Source organism: Zingiber officinale, chromosome 2A, assembly GCF_018446385.1.
Source record: "Zingiber officinale cultivar Zhangliang chromosome 2A, Zo_v1.1, whole genome shotgun sequence".
In the NCBI taxonomy this organism is placed as follows: Eukaryota; Viridiplantae; Streptophyta; class Magnoliopsida; order Zingiberales; family Zingiberaceae; genus Zingiber; species Zingiber officinale.
Window position 1 is genome coordinate 167,196,522 of NC_055988.1, and position 25,001 is coordinate 167,221,522.

General features: G+C 37.7%; 3 protein-coding genes across 3 annotated transcripts; 1 reads left to right on the forward strand and 2 right to left on the reverse strand.

Moving 5' to 3' along the window:
- The first annotated feature begins 3,674 nt into the window (after positions 1-3,674).
- LOC122043117 (protein canopy-1-like) lies at positions 3,675-9,297 on the forward strand. The gene is made up of 9 exons (XM_042603590.1): positions 3,675-3,860; positions 4,782-4,808; positions 5,728-5,807; positions 6,066-6,138; positions 6,270-6,327; positions 6,939-6,990; positions 7,693-7,717; positions 7,896-7,987; positions 9,045-9,297. The coding sequence occupies exons 1-9, from the start codon at positions 3,732-3,734 to the stop codon at positions 9,076-9,078; spliced, it is 570 nt and encodes a 189-aa protein (XP_042459524.1). The 5' UTR covers positions 3,675-3,731; the 3' UTR covers positions 9,079-9,297.
- Positions 9,298-9,997: 700 nt separating this feature from the next.
- On the reverse strand, positions 9,998-13,755 carry LOC122043118. Its single transcript, XM_042603591.1, has 5 exons — positions 13,575-13,755; positions 13,177-13,309; positions 12,375-12,471; positions 11,843-11,929; positions 9,998-10,353 (listed from the first exon to the last, which is right to left on the reverse strand). Exons 1-5 carry the CDS (start codon positions 13,738-13,740, stop codon positions 10,219-10,221), a joined length of 618 nt encoding a protein of 205 aa, XP_042459525.1. The 5' UTR covers positions 13,741-13,755; the 3' UTR covers positions 9,998-10,218.
- A 1,967-nt stretch (positions 13,756-15,722) lies between these two features.
- On the reverse strand, positions 15,723-20,623 carry LOC122043119 (monosaccharide-sensing protein 2-like). The gene is made up of 6 exons (XM_042603593.1): positions 20,296-20,623; positions 19,603-19,704; positions 18,851-19,417; positions 17,237-18,153; positions 16,401-16,588; positions 15,723-16,315 (listed from the first exon to the last, which is right to left on the reverse strand). Exons 2-6 carry the CDS (start codon positions 19,679-19,681, stop codon positions 15,868-15,870), a joined length of 2,199 nt encoding a protein of 732 aa, XP_042459527.1. The 5' UTR covers positions 19,682-19,704; positions 20,296-20,623; the 3' UTR covers positions 15,723-15,867.
- Positions 20,624-25,001: the final 4,378 nt, after the last annotated feature.

Consider the following 25,001-nt stretch of genomic DNA (forward strand, 5'->3'; position numbering starts at 1 on the left):
ATGCAAGATATCACTAGGTAATGAAAATTCAAGGATTTTCGTTACCTCGTCGTTGATTGTGGATTGGTGGATTTGCTCTTTCGTCCACTCCTTCTTCTTGATAGGTTTTCCTTCCTCATCCATCGGTGGGGAAAACCCTTCTTGTACACAAAACCAATTTAACATATTAGTCCTAAGAAAATACATCATCCTTACCTTCCAATATGTGAAGTTGTCGTGAGACTCGTAGAAGGGTTGAATCGTGACATCTTCTCCATAGAGATCCATCTCTAGCCCGTGCTCCCCCGGGTGTTGATCCGTCGAAGAGCGGCCTCGCTCTGATACCACTTGTTAGGATCCTTTGTACGGCTAGAGAGGGGGGGTGTGAATAGCCGCCCCAAATCGCTCGCGTTTCTTCCTACACTTCGTTAGCGCAGCGGAAAAATAAACTAGAAACGAAAGGAAGAATATCAAACCTTAGACGCAGCGATGTAACGAGGTTCGGAGATGATACTCCTACTCCTCGGCGTGTCCGTAAGGTGGACGAGCCCTATCAATCCGTCGGTGGATGAGTCCCCGGAGAACCGGCTAATGTCAAACTCCTTGTGGGTGGAGAAACCTCGCCACAAACGTTTGCAAAAGCAAACAAAGAGTACAAGTACAAAGAATAAGCAAGAAATCCGGATGAAGCAGCAGCTTCAAAAACCCTGAAGCAGCAGCTTCAAAAACCCTAACAGCAGCAGCTGTTCCAGTCGGGGAAGCTCACGCGAAGCTTGCGAGGAAGGAACTCAACAGAGCTCAAGCACCAGAACAGCAGCTCTGTAGCAGAAGAGAAGAGGAAGAAGAAGGAGTGCAGCAGCAGCCCTCGACCCCTTTATACCTGCGAAGAAAACAGCGAAGAAACTAGCCGTTGCGTCGCAACGGCTAGAACCCTGATCGGTCTGTGGACCGATCAGGCAACATCCTGATCGGTCTGCAGACCGATCAGGGAAGAAGCCTATGCTTCTGTTCCGTCCCTGATCGGTTCATGGACCGATCAGGCCCTGCGCTGATCGGTCCCCAGACCGATCAGCCAGTGTACAGAACCTTCTGTGCGTACTCTGATCGGTCTGTGGACCGATCAGGACATAGCTGGATCGGTCCACAGACCGATCCCAGCTGGCTCTTCCTTCGCGACGTCGTCTCCTGATCGGTCCCCAGACCGATCAGGACATGGCCTGATCGGTCTGTGGACCGATCAGCCTGCCTCTCTTTGCCTCTGTTCGCTTGCTGATTGGTCACCAGACCGATCAGTAACCGAACAGAGAGCTTCTGGTCCGATCAGAGCAAACAAGTATCACTGGATCGGTCTGGTGACCGATCCAGAGCTTGGGTTTGGCCCAAACCAAGTCCCAAGACTTCCAAACCAATATCCGGTCAACCTTGACCTATTGGTACTTCATCCCTAGCATCTGGTCACTCCCTTGACCTGCTAGAACTCCCTGCCAAGTGTCCGGTCAATCCCTTTGACCTACTTGGACTTTCCAACACCAGAAGTCCGATCATCCCTGATCCATCTGGATTTTCCCTTGCCTGGCTTCACTTACCAGGACTTTCACCTGGCTTCACTCACCAGGATTTCCACACTGCCTAACATCCCAGTTAGGACTTTCCCACTGCCTGGCTTCACTCACCAGGACTTTCACCTGGCTTCACTCACCAGGACTTTCCCTTTCACCTAGCTTCACTCACTAGGATTTTCACCTGGCTTCACTCACCAGGATTTCCACACTGCCTAGCTTCACTCACTAGGTCTTTCCCCTGCCTGGCTTCACTCACCAGGACTTTCTCCAACTGCCTGGCTTCACTCACCAGGACTTTCTCCCGTGCCAAACTCCCTGTTTGGACTTTCCCCGTGCCAAGTCTCCATACTTGGACTTTCCGCGTGCCAAGCTACCTGCTTGGACTTTTCCCCGTGCCAAGTCTCCGTACTTGGACTTTTCCAGTGCCAAGTCTCCATACTTGGACTTTTCGCGTGCCAAGCTCCCTGCTTGGACTTTTCCGTTTGCCAAGTCTCCATACTTGGACTTTTCAGGTCAACCAGGTCAACCTTGACCTAGGGTTGCACCAATAATCTCCCAACCATCTATTCTTGTCTCACATCAAGAATACAACTCTTCCACGAGTGTCAAACATCAACATGCAACTCAACTAGGTCAATCTTGACCTAAGGTTGCATCAACAATCTTCCCAAGTCAAACATCAAAATACAACTCGAGTCAAGTCAACTCGAGTCGGGTCAACCAGGTCAACCTTGACCTAAGGTTGCACCAACACATTCAACCTACCCGTCTCTTTTTGTTTGATCTTATAAAAATTTTCCATTGATCACTAGGATAAATCGGAAAACGTTTATAACAGACGACCCATCAACCCAATGTTCTTAGGTTAACCGTTAATTAAGAATTTTTTTTTTTATTAATCATCAAGAGTGAGGTTTGATTCTTTGATGTTTAAGAAACTGAGAAGACACCTTGTCACTACACTATTACCCCAACGACAAACTCTTATCTATATTGATAAATAACCTTGTATTATGAAATTCAATAGTTAATTAAATAAATTTTAAAATGTAAAAGTTTCAAATAATCGCATAATTTTAAATTGAGAATTTGAAAACATTTAAATAAATTACACTCAAATTAAGTTAAATCAATCTCAAACTTATAAAAAAAATCAAAAACAACTATATTAATAATTTGATTCATTTAAGCTCGACTTAACTTGGATCGATTACCATATAAACAAAATTAAATACTATCAAATTTAACTCATTTACTGTCCTAATGATAATTTTGGGGCACTCGAAATATCCTTTTAACTTTACTTTTAAATAATTTTCGTTAAAGTTACACTACCTCATAGAAGTTTTGATGAACTGTACCACCTTAAAGCATCTTTCATTAAAAAAATTGATATCAGTATCCAATTTATGTCGACTAATCTTAAGAAAAATCAGTCTGACAACACAAAAATTTCTTATCGATCACCAGATAAATCAAGAAGTATTTATAACGGATGATCCATTATCTATCATTCTTAGATTAACCGCACGTTAAGAGAAATTCATTCGTTAATTCAATAAAATTGGACTCAATCCTTAAATATCTAAAAACTAAAAAAATATCTTACAACTATACCATTATCCTAACCCGAACCATCTTTCATTAAAATTGTACCATTTTATAGTAACAATTGGATCAAAGTTGCACCATCTTAATGTAGCAACTTTAACTAAAGTTATTAATGAAATATTTTAAGTTGCAAATTATAAATGAAATATTATTTTAATAATTTTTAAAAAGAGGGATGTCAAAACTTTTAAGAGCACTATTTTGATTTTTGATTTTATATATATATATATATATATATATATATATATATATATATATATATATATATATATAAATATAAAGTTGTTTGCTAAAATTAAATGAAAAAAATACTGTCTCATATTTGTAAACCGAAATAAATATTTTTAATTTTTTATACATTCGAATAATCAATTCATTGAAAAATATTTAATAATTCATAAAAGTAGGGGGAAAATTTTTTAAAAATTTAATAACCATGGAAAATAGTGGACGATAACTAGACTTAGTGGGTCTTAATTGGGCCACGATGTTCCGACCCGATTAGTGAGGTAATTAACGAGGGCTTTCGTCAGTGAATCCCCATTCGCCAATTTTGTCGATCGCAGCGTAGCGGCGAAGATGAACGCGACGAGGAAGATCACGGCGGCGGCGATCGCCGGATCCGCATTGCAGCTCGTTGCGTTTCTAGCGATTTTTGTTTCCGTCGCTTCAATAGATGACAGATGCGCCGCTTGCAACGTTGTCGCGGTACCTTTCGCCTCCCTTTCGTGTTGCTATATTTGTAATTTTTATCGTGGATTCCGTGGATCCCGAAGTTATTTACGAGTATTTGTAGCTGGACGATGATGTCGTTGTCTATTTCTCGTATTTACTTCGAATTTTAGTCTTGAAAACATTTGCCATGAGTTTACCAAGACGGTGAGGTTTCGAAATTTATATTGAAGTGCAAGAATGAAGTAGCTGCTAATAATTCTGAGGATCGAGCCTCAAGCACTCGTTTCTGTTGAGAAGGATAGATATTGCTTCTGGTTACTCCAATTTGGATATTACTAGTAATATGGTCCTCATAAAGCTCAATGAAGTCATAGTTATTGCTAGTAATATGATCTTGTATAGAATTTTTAAGATTCATGTAGCCAACCCTCGATAGTTGGGACACATGGCTCAATGATGATGATAATGATGATTGATTACAACAATCTGGGAAGAAAGATACTATCTTCTCAAATACGACCATTATGCCTTTACCCATTCCCAACACCTGGTTGCAAAACAAGACTAAGCTTGTGGGTGATGATGCTCGTGAACATGTGATGTTGCAATTTGATGTTGGAGGTGGATGTTGTAGAAGAGGGCATTTTAGTTTTTTTCCCCATTTTGGAAGAGGGCCGACCATATAAATAGAGACACTTTCTTCACTCCCACTCTTGGTTGTGAGGTGATGGACTAACCTTACTATTGATGGCAAGGTTATTCTTTGTGATTCCTTTTGAAGATTTGAAATTTGTAATTAGTAATGTTTATATTATAATTGCCATATCTGTCACTGATTATCACCTACTGAACAGAATTATCAAATTACTTGCTAAGTTGTGCAAACATCAATAGCCAGTATCTTATCCTTGATTTCTGCCTTTCTTACATGAGATACATTGTAAATTTTTGCAGGCTGAAATAGAGGTTGTACTTTCTAATGTAAGTATCACACTATCTACTTTTCTAGTTAATTGTTGCTCCATTCACTATTAACATATTGGTTTGGACTCTCACATCATGTATTATGTTCTATTTTCATGTCCCACATACTGTGTGTCCATCTTTTTTTAGAACGATCTCAATTTTGTCTTTTGTGATTCAAATTGAAGACACCTTTGCCCAAAGCTCATTTCTAACTCAATTACTTTCATCAGATGTTAATAAAGATGCAAGCAAATGTAGTGATTGATGGAGGTTTCAATAGTTATTTTGCATTGCTTAATTTATTGGTATTGTGAACAAATATATGCATTCTTGCTTGTTGCAAACATTGCATGAGACAGGTATTTATACAAGGAAGTTCGTTATCATGTCTATCAGCATCGAGTATCAATAGGCATTTACATGTGTGTCTCCACTAGTCACAGTTATCATGACTTGAATTCAATTGCTGTAATTTTCATTACCTAAAAGCACTATGGGGAATTTTAACTGAGTTTGGCAACCATAAAACAACATAATATTTTACATTCTGGTGTCAAATAGTTTATTTACGGAATCCTACAGTACAATTGTAGATTTTTGAGTGCCTGAAGTAGTAATAGGATCCATAAACAGTCACTTCAAGTTAAAACGCTACCGTTGAATATCTTGTACAATGTAAATTAGGAGAATATTTCAAGATCAACTGATGAGGCCATCTGTCAGTTGAAAATTCCATCTTATTTTCCTGCCCTCCCCACGATTCTTATTTTTTAGGTTGCACAGATAAAAACATGTTCAAAATAAACCTAATTTGGATTATGTTATTTGATTCAATTTTTGCTATCTTGTTCATGGTCTTATGTGAACTTAAGTGTGGACACACATGCAGATGCTGATGATTTTGTGATGATTTTGTAATTGATTTTTGCTGCAGGAGAAACCAAGAAATCATCTAGATATGCGCCATCGATTGGACTCAAGAGGACAGCGTGAAGGAAAAGTAATTGATTACAGGTATCAATGCACTGCATACATTATAGTATTCATTATCAGTCTGCAGCAGATGTGTCTTCATATATTGACAACTCAATTCTTAAGCTTAATTTTTCCTGATAAGCACCAAAAATCAACTTGTTTTTTTTTTATAAATTCTATTATATTTACCTTACAATGGAAGGATTTCTATATGGAGCCAATGAATCACACATAAACTATTGGGTTCTTTGTGATTATTTTTATCTGATTAACGTATTTGATATTCACTTCAAACAGGGTTAGTGAGTTAAGGGTGGTTGAACTCCTTGATGGTCTCTGTGAAAAAATGCAGGATTTTACTCTTGAGGAGGTAGGTTTTCTCTTCGAGAGAATTGAGTTCCATTAGTCAGTCTGCACAATTTTCACTTCTGCCTTAGAAACAGAGAAATGGAAAATGTGTAACTATGTTTCCTGCTAATGACTTCTATTTAATGTTTGCAGTCAGATTCAGGCGAACAAATGTGGGTAAAAGTAAGAAGTTGGGACAGCATTGAAGGTGGTGAGTAGCTAAACTATTCGTCTTTTGTGTTTCACAAAGTTGCAAATCACTTATGCAATCAATTTTAAAATTTAATTCTTATGTGCAATTGAAAGAACTGAGCAATAGAAAAAGGCTTGTTTTATTTTTTTTTTCATTATTTGGTAAAGGAAGTATGATGTGTTTTATCACATGTAATTTGTGAATAATACTATTGCAATAATCTTTCTTTCACTCCTATAAGATGAATTATATTTCCATTTCCTTATTTCTAAATTCTAGGTAATATAGCTCCTTCTTTCTGGCCACTAAAAGAAAGAAAGAATCCTCATGATATTATATTTCTGCTATTGCAGACAGTTTCTTGTTCTTGTATTCTATCTATCCTCTTAAAGAGACCGAGATGGATGATTGCTTTTGTTCTGGTCTTGGGCATTTGTTTTTGTCAGTTATGATACATCAGTTAATGGCCGGTTAAGACTGTTGCTCTTAAATATAGACCCAGTTTAGAGGACATTACTCCCTCATGCTAATCATTTTGATTGTTTATTTATGTGGGGAGAAAATTAACTGTTATCTATCAAAGTATTCTGATTCTATTTTATTCTTCTCTTTTTGTTTACTGGAGGCAGATAAGCAAGCAGCACTAGCATACTCGAAACAGTTATCCTCGTTTTGTGGAAGGTAGATTATGTATTATTGTCCCGCGTATGGTCGTTTATCTTCCATGCTTTTTGCTTGAGGGTATTCAATCTTGTTTTGTTTGTTTATCTTGTCAAGCTTGTCTGAATTTGTTTATTAAAAATCAGCTTTTACTTATACGAGCTCGCTAATGATATGTCTGTCCTAACTATTTAGTTAAATTATTGATCCAATAAATAAATCTTATATTATTACTCATTTTTAACCTACTACAGATAATTTGAAACTTGGAATTTATAAGGTTGCAAAATATACACATGTTTTATATCCTTTTGTATCTTTGAATTAAAAACTAAAGAAACAAGATCACAATGAGCTTTGTTATAAATATCAATGAGTTGAGCATACTAGTCTTTGAGCATTCATTTATATATTTTTTTATTTGAAACGAACATGTACGAACTCTTATTTAGGTGAGTATTGAATTTGTTCCCTAATATTAGTTCGCTTTCAACCCTATTTATGAGAATCTCAATTTCTTAACATTGTTTTCGGTAATGTGGACCTTATACTCCTCTTTTTAGTACCTCATCATGGTGTCGATAATGTTAAGCTTTCTATATCTTAGATGATGGATTAGCTAATCTACAAAATTTAACTCATCAGAACTGTCAGTTCCTATTGACATCATGCCATAGGGAGACCCTGTTTGATTGAGTGACCTGATGTTTTGTTGCATTTCAGGTTGCTGGAGGACACAGAGGATGAGGTGAGCTGAGGTTTCATTTTGCATCCTTGATAATTTTGTTTTTCCAATGTTTATTTGTCGATCTGTTTCCAACACAAAGTTAACCCAACCAAAAGTACAGCCAATACAAGACATATCGATTATTTTGCTCTTGGTAGTGCTGCAACAACACCGACTCAAGAGCATCTTCTTTTCGCAGCTTGCAGAGTGGATAAAGAAAGGATTTACGCAAGCCGGCAGTGTAAGCAAAGTCCTTTGTCAAGATCTCAGTAAACACTGCAGCTACTCCAGGTAATTAGCATCCCTGTGGTGATCTCCTGTTGGCTATTTCTGCCATTAGAACTCGTAGATCACATTTCGGGTGCATGATCCTACTAATTCAGAACATTCTTTTATCTGTGCCATAGCTTGTGGTCTTTGAGCGCATCTTTAATAATTTCCAAGGCCTCGGTCTCTTCTGGGTCTAGCCCATGAGACAAGTACGGTCTTTATTGTGGGATTCATTTATGCATTTGATGTGGAGTGATCAAACGCAATGCTAATATTTGATTAGCAGTGTGATGCTTTCGATCTAGTAGCATTTTACTGGTCCTAAAACATTGAGACACGGCATTTGAAGCCTTGGTCAAGAGAGATACTAATTTGATTAGCAGTGTGATGCTTTCGATCTGGTAGCATTTTGCCAGTCCTAAAACTTCTAGACGCGACATTTGAAACCTTGGTCAAGAGATATACTAATTTGATTAGCAGTGTGATGCTTTCGATCTAGTAGCATTTTACCGGTCCTAAAACTTTTAGATGCGGCATTTGAAACCTTGGTCAAGAGATATAAGATATACTAATTTGATTAGCAGTGTGATGCTTTCAATCTAGTAGCATTTTACCAGTTCTAAAACTTTTAGACGCGGCATTTGAAACCTTGGTCAAGAGACGAGGTTCTTAAAATAGTGGGTTCATGTATAAGTCAAGTTATTGAAAGTTTTGCTGAAAGAACTTTCAATTTAGTAACATTTTCCCAATCCTCCTAGAACTTTCGATAAATAAGTATGGCCCCCTAAAATGGGTGTATGTATACAAACATGGAGTGATCAAATTGTTGCAACTTTTTTCTCCAATTTAGTAGCATCTTAGCGGTCGTAAAATTTTGATGATACATTTGAAATTGTTCATGAGACAAGTATGGTTCTTTCAATCTAGTTGCATTATACCAATCCTCTAGAACTTTCATCGATAAGAATCTTCACAATTCCCGGTTTGCACTCATAACAACATATCTGTACGTCCTTGTGCTTCATGATTGACTTTACAGTTTATATACTAAGCTGATGTTTTGTTGTGTTGGTTGCAGTGGTTCCTCCGCGATGGATCATGGAGAGCTGTAGCGGAAAATCAAACGATAACCAAAGATTCTTTTTAGGAGATATCACAAACATTTGAATCCAATCGTGAACCCGAAAGTTGATACGAAGACACCATTTTATCATTTTTGTTTGATTTGAAGTTGAGGGATGCATTCAAAGCCAATGCCACTATATCATTAAACTTGATACGATCCTAATTTTATTTTCATCTTATTGGACATGTTTGGAGCCTATTGTCTATTCACTCGTGTTGGATGAATTTGATATGGAAGAAAATAATTGTTTCCGAGTTGAAAACCTCTTCAACTTGTTCATAAGATAAATTTAAAATATAAGTTATATATATATTCATAAGTCATAGCCAATTTTAAGTTCAGATAAAAGAAAAAAAAAAGATTAATAACCTCAAGCTTGTGATGACCAGTCTGATTTTACACTATGGGGAGTCCAGCATCTTTTAATTATACTATGGGGAGTTCAGCATCTTTTAATTATGTATCTCCATTTGGAAGAAAAATTAATTTTAATTAATTTTGATGTCCATCAGATAAATAAATGGATTCATTGAATTATTATATTTCAAAATTAATTTTTAAAAGTTAAATATTTACGGACTAGATCATCCAGACATAATTTACCTGGCTGACCTGGTTTATTCATGGCTGACCTGGTTTATACATATTGCTTGGAGAATTAAACAAAATATAGATAGGTGTTTTTTAAAGAATAATAAATAAATAAATAAATATAAATATTCCTTCAAATAAAAAATATATATAATAATAAATAGCAATTCCATGAGAATTAAAATGTTTAATTTATTTTTATCGTCAAATAAAAAAAAATATTCCAGCTAATTTTTATGTACCAAATGTCCCATTAAAGCATAATCTTTGCAACAAAGAAACATATTCTTCATCGGTGATTAAAAAAGCAGAAATTCTAATAAACACTTACAACTAAATTTCACTGTGATGCAATCATAAAGTCTAACAATCCATGCAACCCAACCAAGCGGCTAGGGTTTACATATTTTAGTGAATCAAGAACCATATTATTCATTGACGAGTTCCAACCGATCGACAAGTTGCAACTTGAAAAGAAGCAGACGGCAAAGGGAGAACTAGCTTAGCGAACACAACTGCTGGACATAGTTGATATTCATATAGCAGCTTCAATCTCATCAGGAGACACTGCCACTCCATTTGGCTTGTCATTTGCATGGATTTGAGAAGAAACCTCATCGATAGCCAGGTTAAGTTCATCAATCTTTTGTGTCAGCACCTTCCTGGTTTTCTGCAATCACCAATTCGCTATCGTAAGCATAAGTGCAGCTCAAATCAGGTACCAAATCTGGGCTAAACATAAAGTGAAGGCACGAAAGTATAGATTCTTTGTCAAGTTAGCGAAACTGTGAGCGATATGAACTTGCTAATTCAGTATAGAACTAGAATTCAATTGTCTGGAGCAACCAAAAAGACACAAGATTAGCTTGGAGATGTCTCTGCCCTTTATTAAGATATAAAAAAGGGCAACTTAGTGCACAAAATTTCCACTAATATATGGTCCCAAGGAAGGGTCTATTACACAGCCTTACCCATGCTATTTTCATAATTCAAATCTGTGACTACTCATTTAACCCTGAGATTGAAGTCCCATCAGCTTTAGAAAACTCCTGATTATGTGTTCAATGACTAGTTAAGTCAATCATTCAATATAGAACAGACGTGATGAATCCATATTCACCCCTTTTACCAAAGTTTACAATTTCGTTTGAGCCAAAGTAGAGTCTCCAGCAAGGATAAAATAGTATTGATGCGGTGCTAGTCAACACATGGAATTAGTAGCATCGATGAGTAGGGGAGTGGAGTCAAGGAGCAGCAGAAGCTGAAGAGGGAGAAAAAGAGAGGCTCACAATTTACCTCATTGAATCTGCCCTAGCCGACAATCATGGTTTTGGGAAGACCCAACAGCAACTATCCATCAGCCTACCCCATGAATTTACCAACCCACTTCTGCTTGCAGCCAAAACTGCAGATGCTCACCACAATTGCAGATGACACTTATGGCTGTGGAAAATGCTAGCCCGGAACTGAATAGGGTGCTCACAACTTGCAGAACTGAGTTCAAAGTGCTCCATATTGCAGTCAGGGATGAATGATAAGTTTGAATTTAAAACCTTGTTTTCAGCCACATCAAGGAATAACACCTATTTGAAGTTGGCTATGTGATCAATTCTGCGATTGTGCTCCAAGTAATAATCACATCTATCATTAGTGGTAATATGTATGACCAAACTATATTAGCTACAAGGATCATATCCTGGCCTTATGTAAGCTCCGCAAATAATGGCCAGTGGAAACTCCATTTTGTGTAACTGTTGTTGCAAATCTGTAATCTTCTTTACAGACTGGTATTCCTTTATGTTCAGGGACTATGATTGATGAATAATTGTTTAATTGTGTCAAATCCAGAATAACTATCAAGGAAGCTTGTTACAATATTATAATCTATTGGTTGATCTTGCAACATAAGACAAATTGATTTCAAACAATTTTCATTTTCAGTTGTTCTTCAATTTCCCAAAGTTTGTATGGTTCATTACTTATTTTCTACCACTAGAGGAATTATGTCATTCTATTTATTAACAAGAGTTGATCAGTGAGTCAACTAAGAGGAAAGAGATGTGTCCAGAAAACCTAATCGTTAGTTCTGTTACAATAGATGTTTGGTTGTAGCAAGGTCCTTCTACCACAGATGTTAAAACTATTACAATAACACGTACCTCCAAAGCTTTCTCCTCGTCATAGATGAACTTTGGCAACTTCCTCATAAGTTCTTTTTTGTCTGTGCCAGCCAGTGCTTTGCTGATCTGGAATAATAATCATTTATCAGGAGGAATAGAAAAAGACATGATCACGGCTGAACTTTGTGAATGCCATTTGCATAATCTTGAAATGAAAGTTTACAAATCATTTACTATCATTATAGAACATTTTTAAAAGAATTGGTTTAAGATCAAAATGCACATAGAAACGCCACACGCATGCACATGCCCTAACACAACAGATTTTATGTACTCTTGAAGTCAGATTAAGAGCAAATGTTATAGTTTCACCCCTTTACCTCTACAGCTTAATTTATAAAGACGGCGGATCTGGTTCAGCTACAACTGGAAAATGATGCAAAAGGTGAAGCTTTACCATTATGAGCGGTATATGATACAGAATTTGCATATTATGCTGAAGTTGAGTCATCCACACATGGAACATATCAAAATGGAGATGATAGCTAACAAAGAAAATATCACTTTGTACCTGAGGTGCATAGACACAAGCAAGTGTGCCAACCATCATTCCTCCCAGCAAAAAGCCACCAATGAATGAGCTCGCAGTGCTTGACCTTCCCCCCTCTCTATTTTGATTGCACAAAGCACAAAAAATTGCTGCTTATTTAGACAGGAAGAAAGTTGAATCAAATTGAATCTCTTCACAGTTTATAATTATAAACCTTGGTGCATAAAATTGATAAAGCAGTTCTCCTTTCTGGATTTTGTGACAGGCCTCAAATTTGAATCCAGTTGTATCACTAGTGGGAATCCACTAGAGACTTAAATAGCGGTGTCAAATTTGGCATCATCTAAAAAGATTAAACAACCAGGCTTCTTAAGTGAATATCCATGCCTAAGAGCCCGTAATGGTTACCAGTTCATAAATGTCTAATTTACTACAATATTATTGCAAGTCCTTGGAAAGAACTATACAACAATTATGTGAATCATTATTCGATTTACACCAGAACCTTATCCCTGGTTTGGTTAATAAACACTAAACTCAACTTATTTAACACAACACTAAAAAGTCTCAGATCTTGAGTCAGAATCCTGCTACTGATCCATAATTACGTTTAGAATCTCGCTATTAATCTATAGTTATGTTAAATCAATTGGTGTGTCTAATTTGTATATCAACAGGTGAAGGGGAGGGTTGAGCATACAATAACATACAGATAGAATTCTTCCTTAATAGATTAAGTTCTTGCGCAAGCGCCTAAATTCTAGCAAATCAACAAACAGATAACAGAAAAAAAAAAATAGGCACTTTTTAGCAATTAAATCACCTATAAGAAGCTCTGGGAATGCATCGACCTTTGGGAATTGCGACTCCAGCACTCTTTCGGCGAAGAGGAGCAGAAGACAAACCGAGAGGATGGCAAATGACAAAAGATTTCTCCGACATCTTCAACGCATTTCCTGGAATGAAAAAGTATCAAAAAAATCGATCCTGAGCACACCAATAGAAACATGAAATCGGCGGGAAAAAAATTCTTTCGACTAAAGAACTGAACAAATGTAACCATAATCCTGCATCAGATCTTAAGAATTGCCCCCAAAAAAACACAAACACGAGAAACGGCAGACCGTGCGATTTACACAGAATCAACAGAAATTAGGGGTACAGCACAATTAACATGGGGGATCGACGCCAGGACCCCGAGAACCAAGGCACGAAGCTTACCGGAGTTCCGTTGGAGGTAAGGCCCGTTGACGGAGACGAGGGAGCTCGCGATCGCCGCCATGGTGCTCAGCAATCTGATCCTTTTCGCAAGGGATTGTGGCGCTTTTATGGTCGATGAGTTCGAGAAGGGCAACTGCCGCTCGACATCGATAACTCCGACCTCCATGGCCGGCCCAAATCGATGAAACCCGGTCGAGCATCCACTGGGTCCGGCTAAATTGGGTTCATCGATACCGGTCTTCCGGATCACATATGTAAACAAGTTCTACCAAGCTTGTTGGTGTTTAAATTTATTTGATAAATAATTTATATGAGTTAAACTGAGTTAAATCAAATTTATAATAAATTAAGTTATTACAATAATTATTCAAACTTACTTAGTTTTTTTTTATGAGCTTAGTTTAACTTTGGTCTATTTAGATATTATCGGACATTCAATTCAAATTTATTTAATTATTTAAAATTTTTAAATTTTAAACTTATTTGATTAGTTATTAAGTTTGATTATATAAATTTATTTGTTCATTTTAAATATTTTTTATTTATTTAGGGAGTTAAAAAAATTTATTGATGAATATGATTCACGAATATTGTTTATAAATATTATTTATGAATATTATTTATATTGTTCACGAATAATCATTAACGAGTTGAATACATATAAATTCAAATATTTCTATTTAGTTAAACGTGTTGTTTAAGTTTATTTACGAATATTCATGAACATCAAGCTAAATATTAAATTTATTTAAAAACGTTCGATTAATTTAAAATTCTAATTGGGTAGTTTGGATCCTCTGTCCCCAAATTTCTCTGTCTCCGTGTTCCCTTGTCGATCAGACAGACCAGATTACATCCCAAGGATACCTTGCACATCATGAGAATACTGCACACATCTTAAAGATGTCATGATGCTTTAAAATATAATCTGATCTGTCTGATTGACAGAGAATATGAGGACAGAGAAATTTGAAGATAGAGGATCTGAACTGCTAATTGGGTATCTCAGCACACAGACGATTTGGTTTGAGCTGGCTCAAGCCGGTGAATTGAGTTAGGCAGTTAGCAGGTTCAAAAATATTGGGCCAAGCACATACCAGCTGGGCCCAAATGGACAAGCCTTATAAGATCAATTAATAAATTTAACAGAAAACTGTCATTTATATTCATTTATATAAATTAATATTTAAAATTATTCAAGTGACGAAGGAAATCATCTTATTCATCAAACGAGATCCCCTGTTTCATGATCCCGTGTCCCGGTGTCCCACTCATCGCAGCTTGAGGCTCTCGACCTGACTCAAATTATACTCTGGGAAAGGTGAATCTAAGAGGATTGTGACCGGCACGATAGTTATCGGAATCATGCCACTGTTGGACCTTGGCTTTCCTCTTCCATCGACTCCAGCTCCTGCTCCTCCTCTGGCATATTTCGGCCGCAATCGTGCTAGTCATGATCCCTTTGGATTCACCTTTCTCCCAGGATATAGTTTAGATCGGGCGGGCGGCGAGTGGGCTATAGCGTATGGGACACGGGGACGCAGGATTCTGGGACAGAGGATACCGTCTGCTTATTCATCGGTTTGGTATTGGCCTGATCAGATGAAGATTGAAGCTTCTGTCCTGTAATTTTGTGTCTCCTCTGTCCCATTAGTTAAACGGCATAAACAAAAACAATCAAGAAATGAGCTTGTACAAGTTGAGATCCTCTGTTCATAAAATGGTGTGTTCTCATATCCCCTCACCAATCGGACGGTCATGATGGCCTTGTAATGTGCATTGCATCCTTGAGATATGATTTAACAGGACACACCATTTTGGGGACAGAGGATCTCAACTCGCCAACTAATTGAAGGGGAGTATGCCTGCGCTAAGGGATGTCTTGACTAGCTCGACAACATGAACATCAACGATACCACTGGACCAAGCTGCCGACAACACAATAAGCTCACCGCCGGAGCAGAAATAGTTGCCGACAACACGATAAACTCACCGTCGGAGCAGAAATAGTTGGATCTGTGAGGACAAACTCAGACGACAAAAGACACTGAAAAATTCCCAAGAACATATTCTTTCTTTCAAAGCAGTGTTTTATTGGACGAGTATATCGACAAACAAAACTAAAGCTTGAATATAGAATGCGCAACAGAAGTAGCTCACCAAACAGATCGATAACGAAACGAGTATAAGAAACAAATTCATTCCTTTCAAATTTCCATCCTCAACCAGAATGGGCATTCAAAGTAAACATGCCCCTTCAAAAGTATACTTGTACTATGTTTCAATGCCATTTTCAATCTTTGAACGAGTCCCTGGTGAGCTGCTTCGTCCCGACGTTGAAGAACTCGATGATCACTTCGAGAGGCATGCCTTTAGTTTCAGGAATCTTGAGGAAGACAAACAGCAAAGCTACGAGACAGACGGCAGCATATATTCCAAAGACACTGGCGAGACCAATGGTGTTGAGCATCAAAGGAAGTGTGTAGGTGACGATTATATCACAGAACCAGAAGGTGAGGGAACATATGGCTATGCACACGCCGCGGACTCGAGTTGGGAAGATTTCGGAGCAAAGGATGTTGGGGATTGGACCGAAGCCCATGACGAAACAGCAGAAGTAAACCACGACACTGATGGTTGAGAGCACAGCGTGAGCAACGGTCCCCAAGTCGACAAGGTTTGTGAGAACCAACATGAAAAGTGAAGCAATCAACACGGGGAGCGTAGCTAGCAAAAGAGTTCTGCACAAAGGAAATCACAATAAATTGCACGAGCACGATCATATCGAAAACAAATAGTGTAGTCAGAGTTGAGATGGGAGTTTACCTTCTACCGGAGACATCCATGAGCCTCATAGCGACCGCTATACATGGAAGCATCAGCAAAGTTGTAAGAGCACTTAAAAGTATGGATGCCGAATCAGAGCCAATTCCTAAGTTTGCAAGAAGAACTTCGACGCCAGCTTGCTCGAGAATTTGTGGAGTGTAATAAAGAACTCCGTTGATGCCAGCAAACTGCAAGAGTTTAAATAAAACTTTCTACATAAGAACAACCGGGTAGCAAAAATTGAGTTACAAATTGTACCAAGTGACAATGTTCTTCAGTTAATAAAAAAACAGTATCATACTAATTAACAACCTTGAACTGAAAGAAAGTAAACCTTCGCTACAATGAAGTTAATTTTTCATGATAGTTTACGAGACAGTTTAGGTTCGAGTGAATGAGGCAATCTTGGGAAATGGAAAGCAATTTTAGTTCATATTGCTAGTGAGTCCGAAAGGACTGCTAAGTCATCATTAAACTACAAGAACAATCATACTTCGATGAAGAGAAAGATAAGTTTTCTGACAACAATATTACCCGATCAGAATGCTATTCTTTGTTATTTACTTTCATAGTTGTCTCATAGTCGATATAAAACCTCAATCTAAAGAGTTTATATCCTAAAGAGAATACTTTTCACATTCTCTACATTTCTCTCGTGTGAAGAGGAACTAGTTTCCCGAATAAATCTAAATACAAAAAGAGATATTTCTTTTGACTTCATGCTTATGCTGGTGACAAGAAACCAGTAGATGACTATTAGAAAGGCAGTTATATTGCTTCGAAGAAAGGTTAGGAAAATGGATCATTTCCTTCTTTATACTATTGTTTGTAATTACCTGCTGAAGGATTTGCATGCCAATGCCAACAAATAGTGCATGTCGAACTCCTGCCTCACAAAGGTCGCGCCACTTTGGCCCTTTGGAAGCAACCTCCGACGGGTGAACCATTGCTGGACCAGCCGGATGATGGCCAGTGACTTCCGAATACAGGGTGGGCTGGCTTACCAATGCTGCAGCTTGAATATATTCACTTTCTTCTGGGATACCACCGGGAATTGAAACAAGGGAACCTCGACGCGACGCAGGCACGCCTTCTTGATGCAAATAGATCCTCTTGAAGCCTCCTTTCATTCCATCTGCGGTCTCACTTTCAACCCATTTCCAAGCCAACTGCCACCCGCCTCCTATTCCCATACTGCTAACTGCCTCTCCAGCATTTCCTTGCATAAGGTTGCTATTATGCCTCATATCTTTCCCACCCATGCCGGTTCCGTGGCGTGAGAGCAACGGAGAATGCAAATTGTCATCGGAGTCGCCACCTGCACCATCAGAAATGTAATCGTCACCCTCAGGGAGACCTTGCTCCTCGTCAGATTCCTCGGTTCTGTGGTGGTGCTCCGCCACACTATACATGCTGCCAAAATTTGGAAACAAAGTACTTCTCATGCTTCCCATCTCGGGTAGCCTCTCATGGACACTCCCGAATAGGGTAACTAGAGGGTCCATAAGAGGGATGTTTTGGTTTACGATACTTCCTTGGCGTGATACAAGACCGTAGGCACTTCCAAGATGACTTTGACCAGTAACTGGCTGTGCAACCCACGAGAGGCCTTCTGGGCCATATAGCATTATCGTCTCCTTTTCAGCTGTTGGGTCCTGTTCATCGAGGTGTTCATTTACAGGTCCAATTATGTACTCTTCGATAGATGTATCTGCACTAACTCCCAACCCTTCAACAAGAAGTGCCATTTCTCCTGTAAAAAGAAAACAGAAGATACATTGACTATAGATAAACATCAACATTTAAAGTATTAAACAAGCCAGCAAGTTTAGTTAATCTGGTAGATGAAAAAAAAGTTGATCTTTTTTTTTTAATTAAATAAAGTTTTGTATTTGAGCAAAGATCTGCATTAGCTAAAACTTTTAAAAAAAACACCTTTTTCTTACTGAAAGAAAAACTCTAGTCTGAACATAAGCAATTACGAAGCACATTCTAAAAGCCAAAACTTGCAAGTTCCTGAAACTCATTGTGCCTTCCTAAGAATCTCACATCAAAAATCAAATTTTATCGAGCAAAAAGAAACTGGAGTATCTAAGTAAATGTTAAGTGTCAAGTTTCGTTCAGTAAACACCATCTATTTCAGGACTTTGATTCCAGTAATTGCAATGACACATCGATTATGTATTAAACTACCTGTTCGACTTTATTGCTAAATGCAATTGGATAACATAAGACTTTAAGTCATCCAATAAATAAAAAATAGAATAGAGGATAACGAACAGAAATTAAAATTTCAAACCAACATGAGAGGTCATGCAAAAACTGATTCTCTTCGGTGTTCTTTAGCTCAAAAAATAGATTAAGGAGTCATAATGAAACTAAGCCATAAACACACATGGAAGATTATGCAAAAATGACTATCAGGTGGTGCACTTTATTATAGAACAAACCTGAGACATCTTCTCTTCCGCGCAACCTCTGCAAAACCTGTTTGGCTTCCTTCATTCTCCCTTTGCTAACAAGCCATCTTGGTGATTCAGGCAGAAAGAATACAGTCAACACAAAATATAGAAGGGAAGGAATAGAGAGTACACCGAGCATCACTCTCCAGTCAGGTTGGATCTGTAATGACATCGCAAAAACCATACAATACGAGAGAAACATTCCTCCAGATCCAGTGAACTGTGGAAGGGTATTCAACAATCCCCTTATCTCAGATGGGGCTGTCTCCGATATGTATAGAGGAACAAGGGTGACTGCTAAACCGATTCCAAATCCATCTATAAGCCTTGCAAGGAGCAGCATATACACATTTGAAGACCACAACATCACGAGGCCACTGAGGAAGTACAGAATTGAAGAGATAATTAGCATAGGCCTCCTACCAATCCAATCTGATACTGCTCCTGAGAATGTCGTAATGACAGTCGCACCAATAAGTGACATGGCCACTATTAATCCCTCCATTGTTGGTTGATCTTCCAACTTAAATTCCCTCTTTATATAAATAACAGAGCCTGAGAAAGATACAAGCATGTGAGAATCAAGAAGCAAAGCTTTTCTCCGGTCATCTTCCACGAAAATTTAATAGAAAGATCACGCTGAGCATGATGAGATTAGATGCACTATCATAGGGATCAATATCAAACATTTTGCTTTTCATTCGAGAAGGAAAAAATTGAACATTTGATTCTGGTTTTACCTGCAATGGTGGCATTATCCCATCCCTGCAAGAAATTGCCAATTGCAGCAGCAATGGCGACCAGAACAGCTCCCTGCATTTTCTGTGGCCAACGTCGATGTACTGCACACATAATTTCAATCTAACATGAAATAAGCATTCAAAGCTAGCTACAAAACAATCCTTCATTTGCACCATTGTAAGAGATTCACAGCACATGACTGAAGATTATGGGAAATTATACAAAAGATGGCAGCCACTCAAATAAAAATCATCAAATTGTAGAGACAAGCCAACCGCAGATGGATCTCTTAGACTTCACTTGTAATATCCATCTAGGTCAACCTTCACTCGTTGACCTTAAAAATTGACTATCTACGAGGCAAAATTCAAAACTGCGTTCCAAATCACAAAAAGCGAGTTTCACTAGAAAACGAGAGATCTCAACTTCTTCCAACGATATCAGCTACTCGTTACAGCATGAGCAGAAAATTCTGAGAAATCGCATTAGGAAACATCCACAGGCAGGAAATGCCCAAACCAATGATATAAACCCTAACCCTCGCCAGCGGTTTCCCTATTTCACCCGACAAAAATCGAAAACCTTAAGCGGAAACCTACCGCGTAAAAAGCAAAGATCTCAAAATCCTTGAGCAAAAAAAGGGAAAACGTAAATAACGACCGGCGAAAGCGGGCGTCCGAGCCGAAACCTACCGACGGACGGTGGCGGGAATGCTCCTTGCTTCCTTCTCAAGCGCAATGCAGCCGGAAAGCCTCCTCCTGACCTCCCGCCGGAGAAGCCGCCGCTTCCTCAACCTCCCTGTTCCTCCGTTGACGGACTCCGGGATTTCATAGCGATTCACGGGTACGGAAGCTAGCAGATGACCGCGAAATGAACAATCACAGCAACAAATATCCAATCTATCGCCTACCGATCGAAGATCTCTCTACTCGCAATTCTTCTTCAGATGCATCAACAGGAAAAGGAACGATTTCTTTTTCTGCTTCACTCGTTCTCCTCTCTGTTCTATTATATATATATAGCACCCCAAACAACGATTTTTTCATTCCTCTCAAAAATTAAAACTATATTTCTTAAATAAAAAAATATTTAACATTGTATAATTAAAATTTTACAATAAAATCTAGTTCAGCCAAATGAAATTCCATTGGATTAGAAATTCTTACCAGCTAAAAATTCTTCAATTGACTTCTAATTTTATAATATATTTTTAATTAAAAGAAATTGACATTTTTGTTTTGATCCAATCTCATAATAATATCAAATATGTGAAATCTCTCAGTCAAAGAAAAAGATAAATGGGCTGATCAGGAGCTTACTTGGCACCATTAAATTATAACTAGTTTATTTTTCCACTAATATTTTTATATATAATAAAATAATAATAATAATTTGCTTAAATTTTATAATTAAAAAATGCTATTGTTTATTTTTTAAAAATGAATATTGAAATTGAACCTGACTTAGTGGCTGGCTTGTATTGTCACTGTGCTTACACTTGATTCATGTTCATCCATCAATTTAAATAAATTATTTTTAGATCAATTAATAACACTTTTTCTTTTAAAGAAAATACATATAATTGATGTAGTAGATGAGCTCCTTCCATGATTTACAGCTGTGACAAAAATAAAAAATAAAATAATTAGTCTTAAATATTGGAATGAATAAGAAGTAACCATTTTCTAAAAGATAGTCTCGGCTATAGTTGAATTGACTCGCTCTATTTACTCGATTTACTTAATCTAATTTATATATACTAGTGTGAGCTTATATAATCGATCCATAATTTAAGATACACTTGCAAAGTTTATACATATCGAAGAAAGAGATTAATGAAGAAATGTTTAAGATTTGATATTCGTGTATAGCCCAAATTAATTAACTTAATTAACATAGATTATGAAGACATGAACAATCTTTTTCAATTCTAAGTTTAATTTTAAAAAAGGAGAGATCTATTGATTATGACATGGCATATGTGAGCTTGTTAATATATAATAATATTATTATTTATTATATCATTTTAAGATTGTTATTATTTAATTTTTGGTTTCACAGCTAAAGCTTTGAAATGTGGTGTGGAGACCATGTAGCCGAGTGTGTTCACCGTCACTTTGTTATAATATCGAACAAAGGTAAGGTTGCATTCTTTAACTTGGGCATTTATGCCCATTTAGCCCGATAAAAATGGATTACGCTTAGCAAACTTATCTTTATATGGATTGTGTTGCATTCGATATAAACATAACATGATTCTAATGATCGTCCTTCAATTTACATCAATTTTATTTCTTTTTAATATATTTTTATATAAAATAAAATGTACGTAGTTCATAAAACTTATAATGATAATATATAAAATTTTAATATTTTCAATACTAATTTAATAATCAAAATTTATAAATAATTAAAAATGATAAAAACAAAAAGAGACTCATATTAATTAGAATTATTAAAAAGTTATTTCTTTCTTATTTATTATCATTCCTTCTCACCTCTTCTCACCTCTATATATACGTTCTTTTCTAAAAATTTCTTTATATATTTAGTATGTTATAAAATTTTTATCAAATATAGTTTATAAAGATTTTCATGGATGTTAATACTAAAAACGAACATATACTTCATTTATAAACCTAACAAATTGTCCCCTCAGATGAGTTAGTGGTTAGCACATGAGATGTTATCATAATAAAATCTGGGGTTCGAATCTCGGTAAAGCCGAGGTAAATACCTCACTTATGTTCTAGTCACTATTCTAAAGGTTAGTAGCTGTTCGTGATTTATCTAGTTGGCAGGGGCGCTAGGGCGAACGTATTTGCCATCAGTAATGAAAGGGATATCACCACCGTTCTGAATCTGCTCTAATTCACAGCCCACAACTACCCGGGTGCCTTCTTCCATAGTCGAGTCACTGGCATACTTCTTGTAGTCGGTCGTCTCCTTCCATTCCTTACGGAACCTTCCTTCATATAGCAATTCCAATCCTAGATTTGAAAACATTTCTAATGCATCAAATAACTAATAGTTTTCGTTCCCATTTCCTTAGTTTTCATCATGGAGTTGTCTTCGAGACCATAACTTCTCTTCACTTGCTATCTCGGACTGGAGAGTCCAAAGTCTATCGTCAATTACTTTTGGATGTCATGGACCTTTTTTGAGGTACAATTTTGTTATTAAAAGTAAGGATGAACAAAAATTCAGTTAAATTGGATAACCATGTTTAAAATTCGGTTCAGTTTAATCGAAAATTCAACTTATTTTTTCTAAAAAATTTATTATTTCAATGTTTAGTTAATTCAATTCAATTTCTATTTTAAAATTTCTTATTCGATTACATTTAATAGAACAAATTAACTAAATTTTTTGTCAAACCAAATTCAGAGATCTTATTTTTGAATATTGAAATCAAATTTTATTTAAAAAATGATTTTTTTTAAAAAAGTATTGATTAATTCGATTTTCAACCAAATTAATTGATATTTTATCAATTAAGTTTGTTTCATTTTTTAAAAAATTGGTCGGTTTGATTTATTCGAAAAAAAAAATTGATTAGGATTAGTTTGATTAATTCGATTCAATTCGGTTAATTTTTAATTGAATTCTCTGTTGGTGCAATATCCCTAGGTCAAGGTTGACCTGGTTGACTAAGCTTGAGTTGGGTCAAGCTTGAGTCTGGATGTTTAGATTTCGATATTTGATAATACATGGAGTTTGCAGATGCAATTGTTCATGTGGGAAGATTGTTGTCAAGTAGGTCAAGATTAACTGGATATTTGACGTGAAAGTCCTAGTGAGTGAAGCCAGGCAGAAGGAAAGTCCTGGTGAGTGAAGCCAGACAGAAGGAAAATCCTAGTGAGTGAAGCTAGGTGATAGTCCTGGTGAGTGAAGCCAGGCAGAAGGAAAGTCCTGGTGAGTGAAGTCAGGCTGATGGAAAATCCTGGTGAGTGAAACCAGGTGAAAATCTTAGTGAGTGAAGCTAGGTGAAAGTCCTGGTGAGTGAAGCCAGGCAGAAGGAAAGTCCTGGTGAGTAAAGCCAGGTAGAAGGAAAATCCTGGTGAGTAAAGTCAGGTGAAAGACATAGTGAGTGAAGCTAGGCTGAAGGAAAGTCCTGGTGAGTGAAGCCAGACACAAAAAATCCAGGTGGGTCAAGGCTGATCGGACACCTGGTATCGGTAAGTCCAAGTGGGTCAAGGTTGACCGGACACTTGGCACGAGGAGAGAAAGTCCAAGTGGGTCAAAGGGATTGACCGGACACTTGGTGAGGGAGTCCTAGTAGGTCAAGGGTGATCAAATGCTAGGCATGATGTACCAACAGGTCATGGTTGACCAGATGTTGGTTTAGGGGACTTTGGACTTGGTTTTGGGCAAAAACCATGAGCTGGATCGATCAGTCGATCGATTGGCTCATGCCCAATCGATCGGCTGATCGATTGGGTGAGTCCCCGCGACAAGCCTCCTCCCAATCGATCAGTGGATCGATTGGGAGAAGCTCGCGATCGCACAGAATAGCTCTGGATCGATTGACTGATCGATTCAAAGTCTCCAATCGATCAACCGATCGATTGGGAGCTGCGATTTCGCGCGATAAGCCCTGGATCGATCGGCCGATCGATCCAGGCGATTCCACAGAGCACAAAGACGTTCTGGATTGATCGGCCAATCAATCCAAAGCCTCCCCAATCGATTGGGAGCAATCCAATCGATTGAGATTCGACCGTTGGCGCAGATAAAGCCGTTGGCGAGCGTGTCTTCGCAAGTTCTTCTCGGGCTCTCATCCACACGACCACAGCTACAGCTCCCGTGATTATTCTCCACTCTCACGCCAGTTCTTGAAGGTTCTTGGAGGCACGTCCAAGCCAAGAGACGAGTTGCAACAAGAAGAAGAAACTAGGGTTAGGGTTTCTTGTTTAAACCGTGTAAGCTTTCCCTTGTATTTGCTTCTCTTTATTTCTTGTTGTATTGAGAGTATTATAGGGCTTCTCCGCCTTCGGTAGTTATCGAAAAGGAGTGTTTTTCATAGTGGAGGGTGCATGAGTGTGTGGATCCTTGGACTAATCACCTCTTCTTGAGGTGGATACCAAGTAAATCTACAATTTAGCGTTGTAGTGTTTTGTTTCTTGTATTTTCTGCTGCACATCATCACAAGAAGCAAGCAACGACAAGCACGAGATCACGACGAGCTATTCACCCCCTCTAGCTACATTTCGGTCCCAACAAGTGGTATCAGAGCAAGGTTGCTCTTCACCGGAATCATTGCCGGAAGGGGCAAAAAGTTAGAGGGTGAAGAAGTTGGAGCAATTCTACAAGTCGAAGACTTCATTCAAGAAGCTCAACTTCAAATGGAATTCCAGGATGGACTTGGATTCGATACAAGGGTGCCTCCACCGTTCAC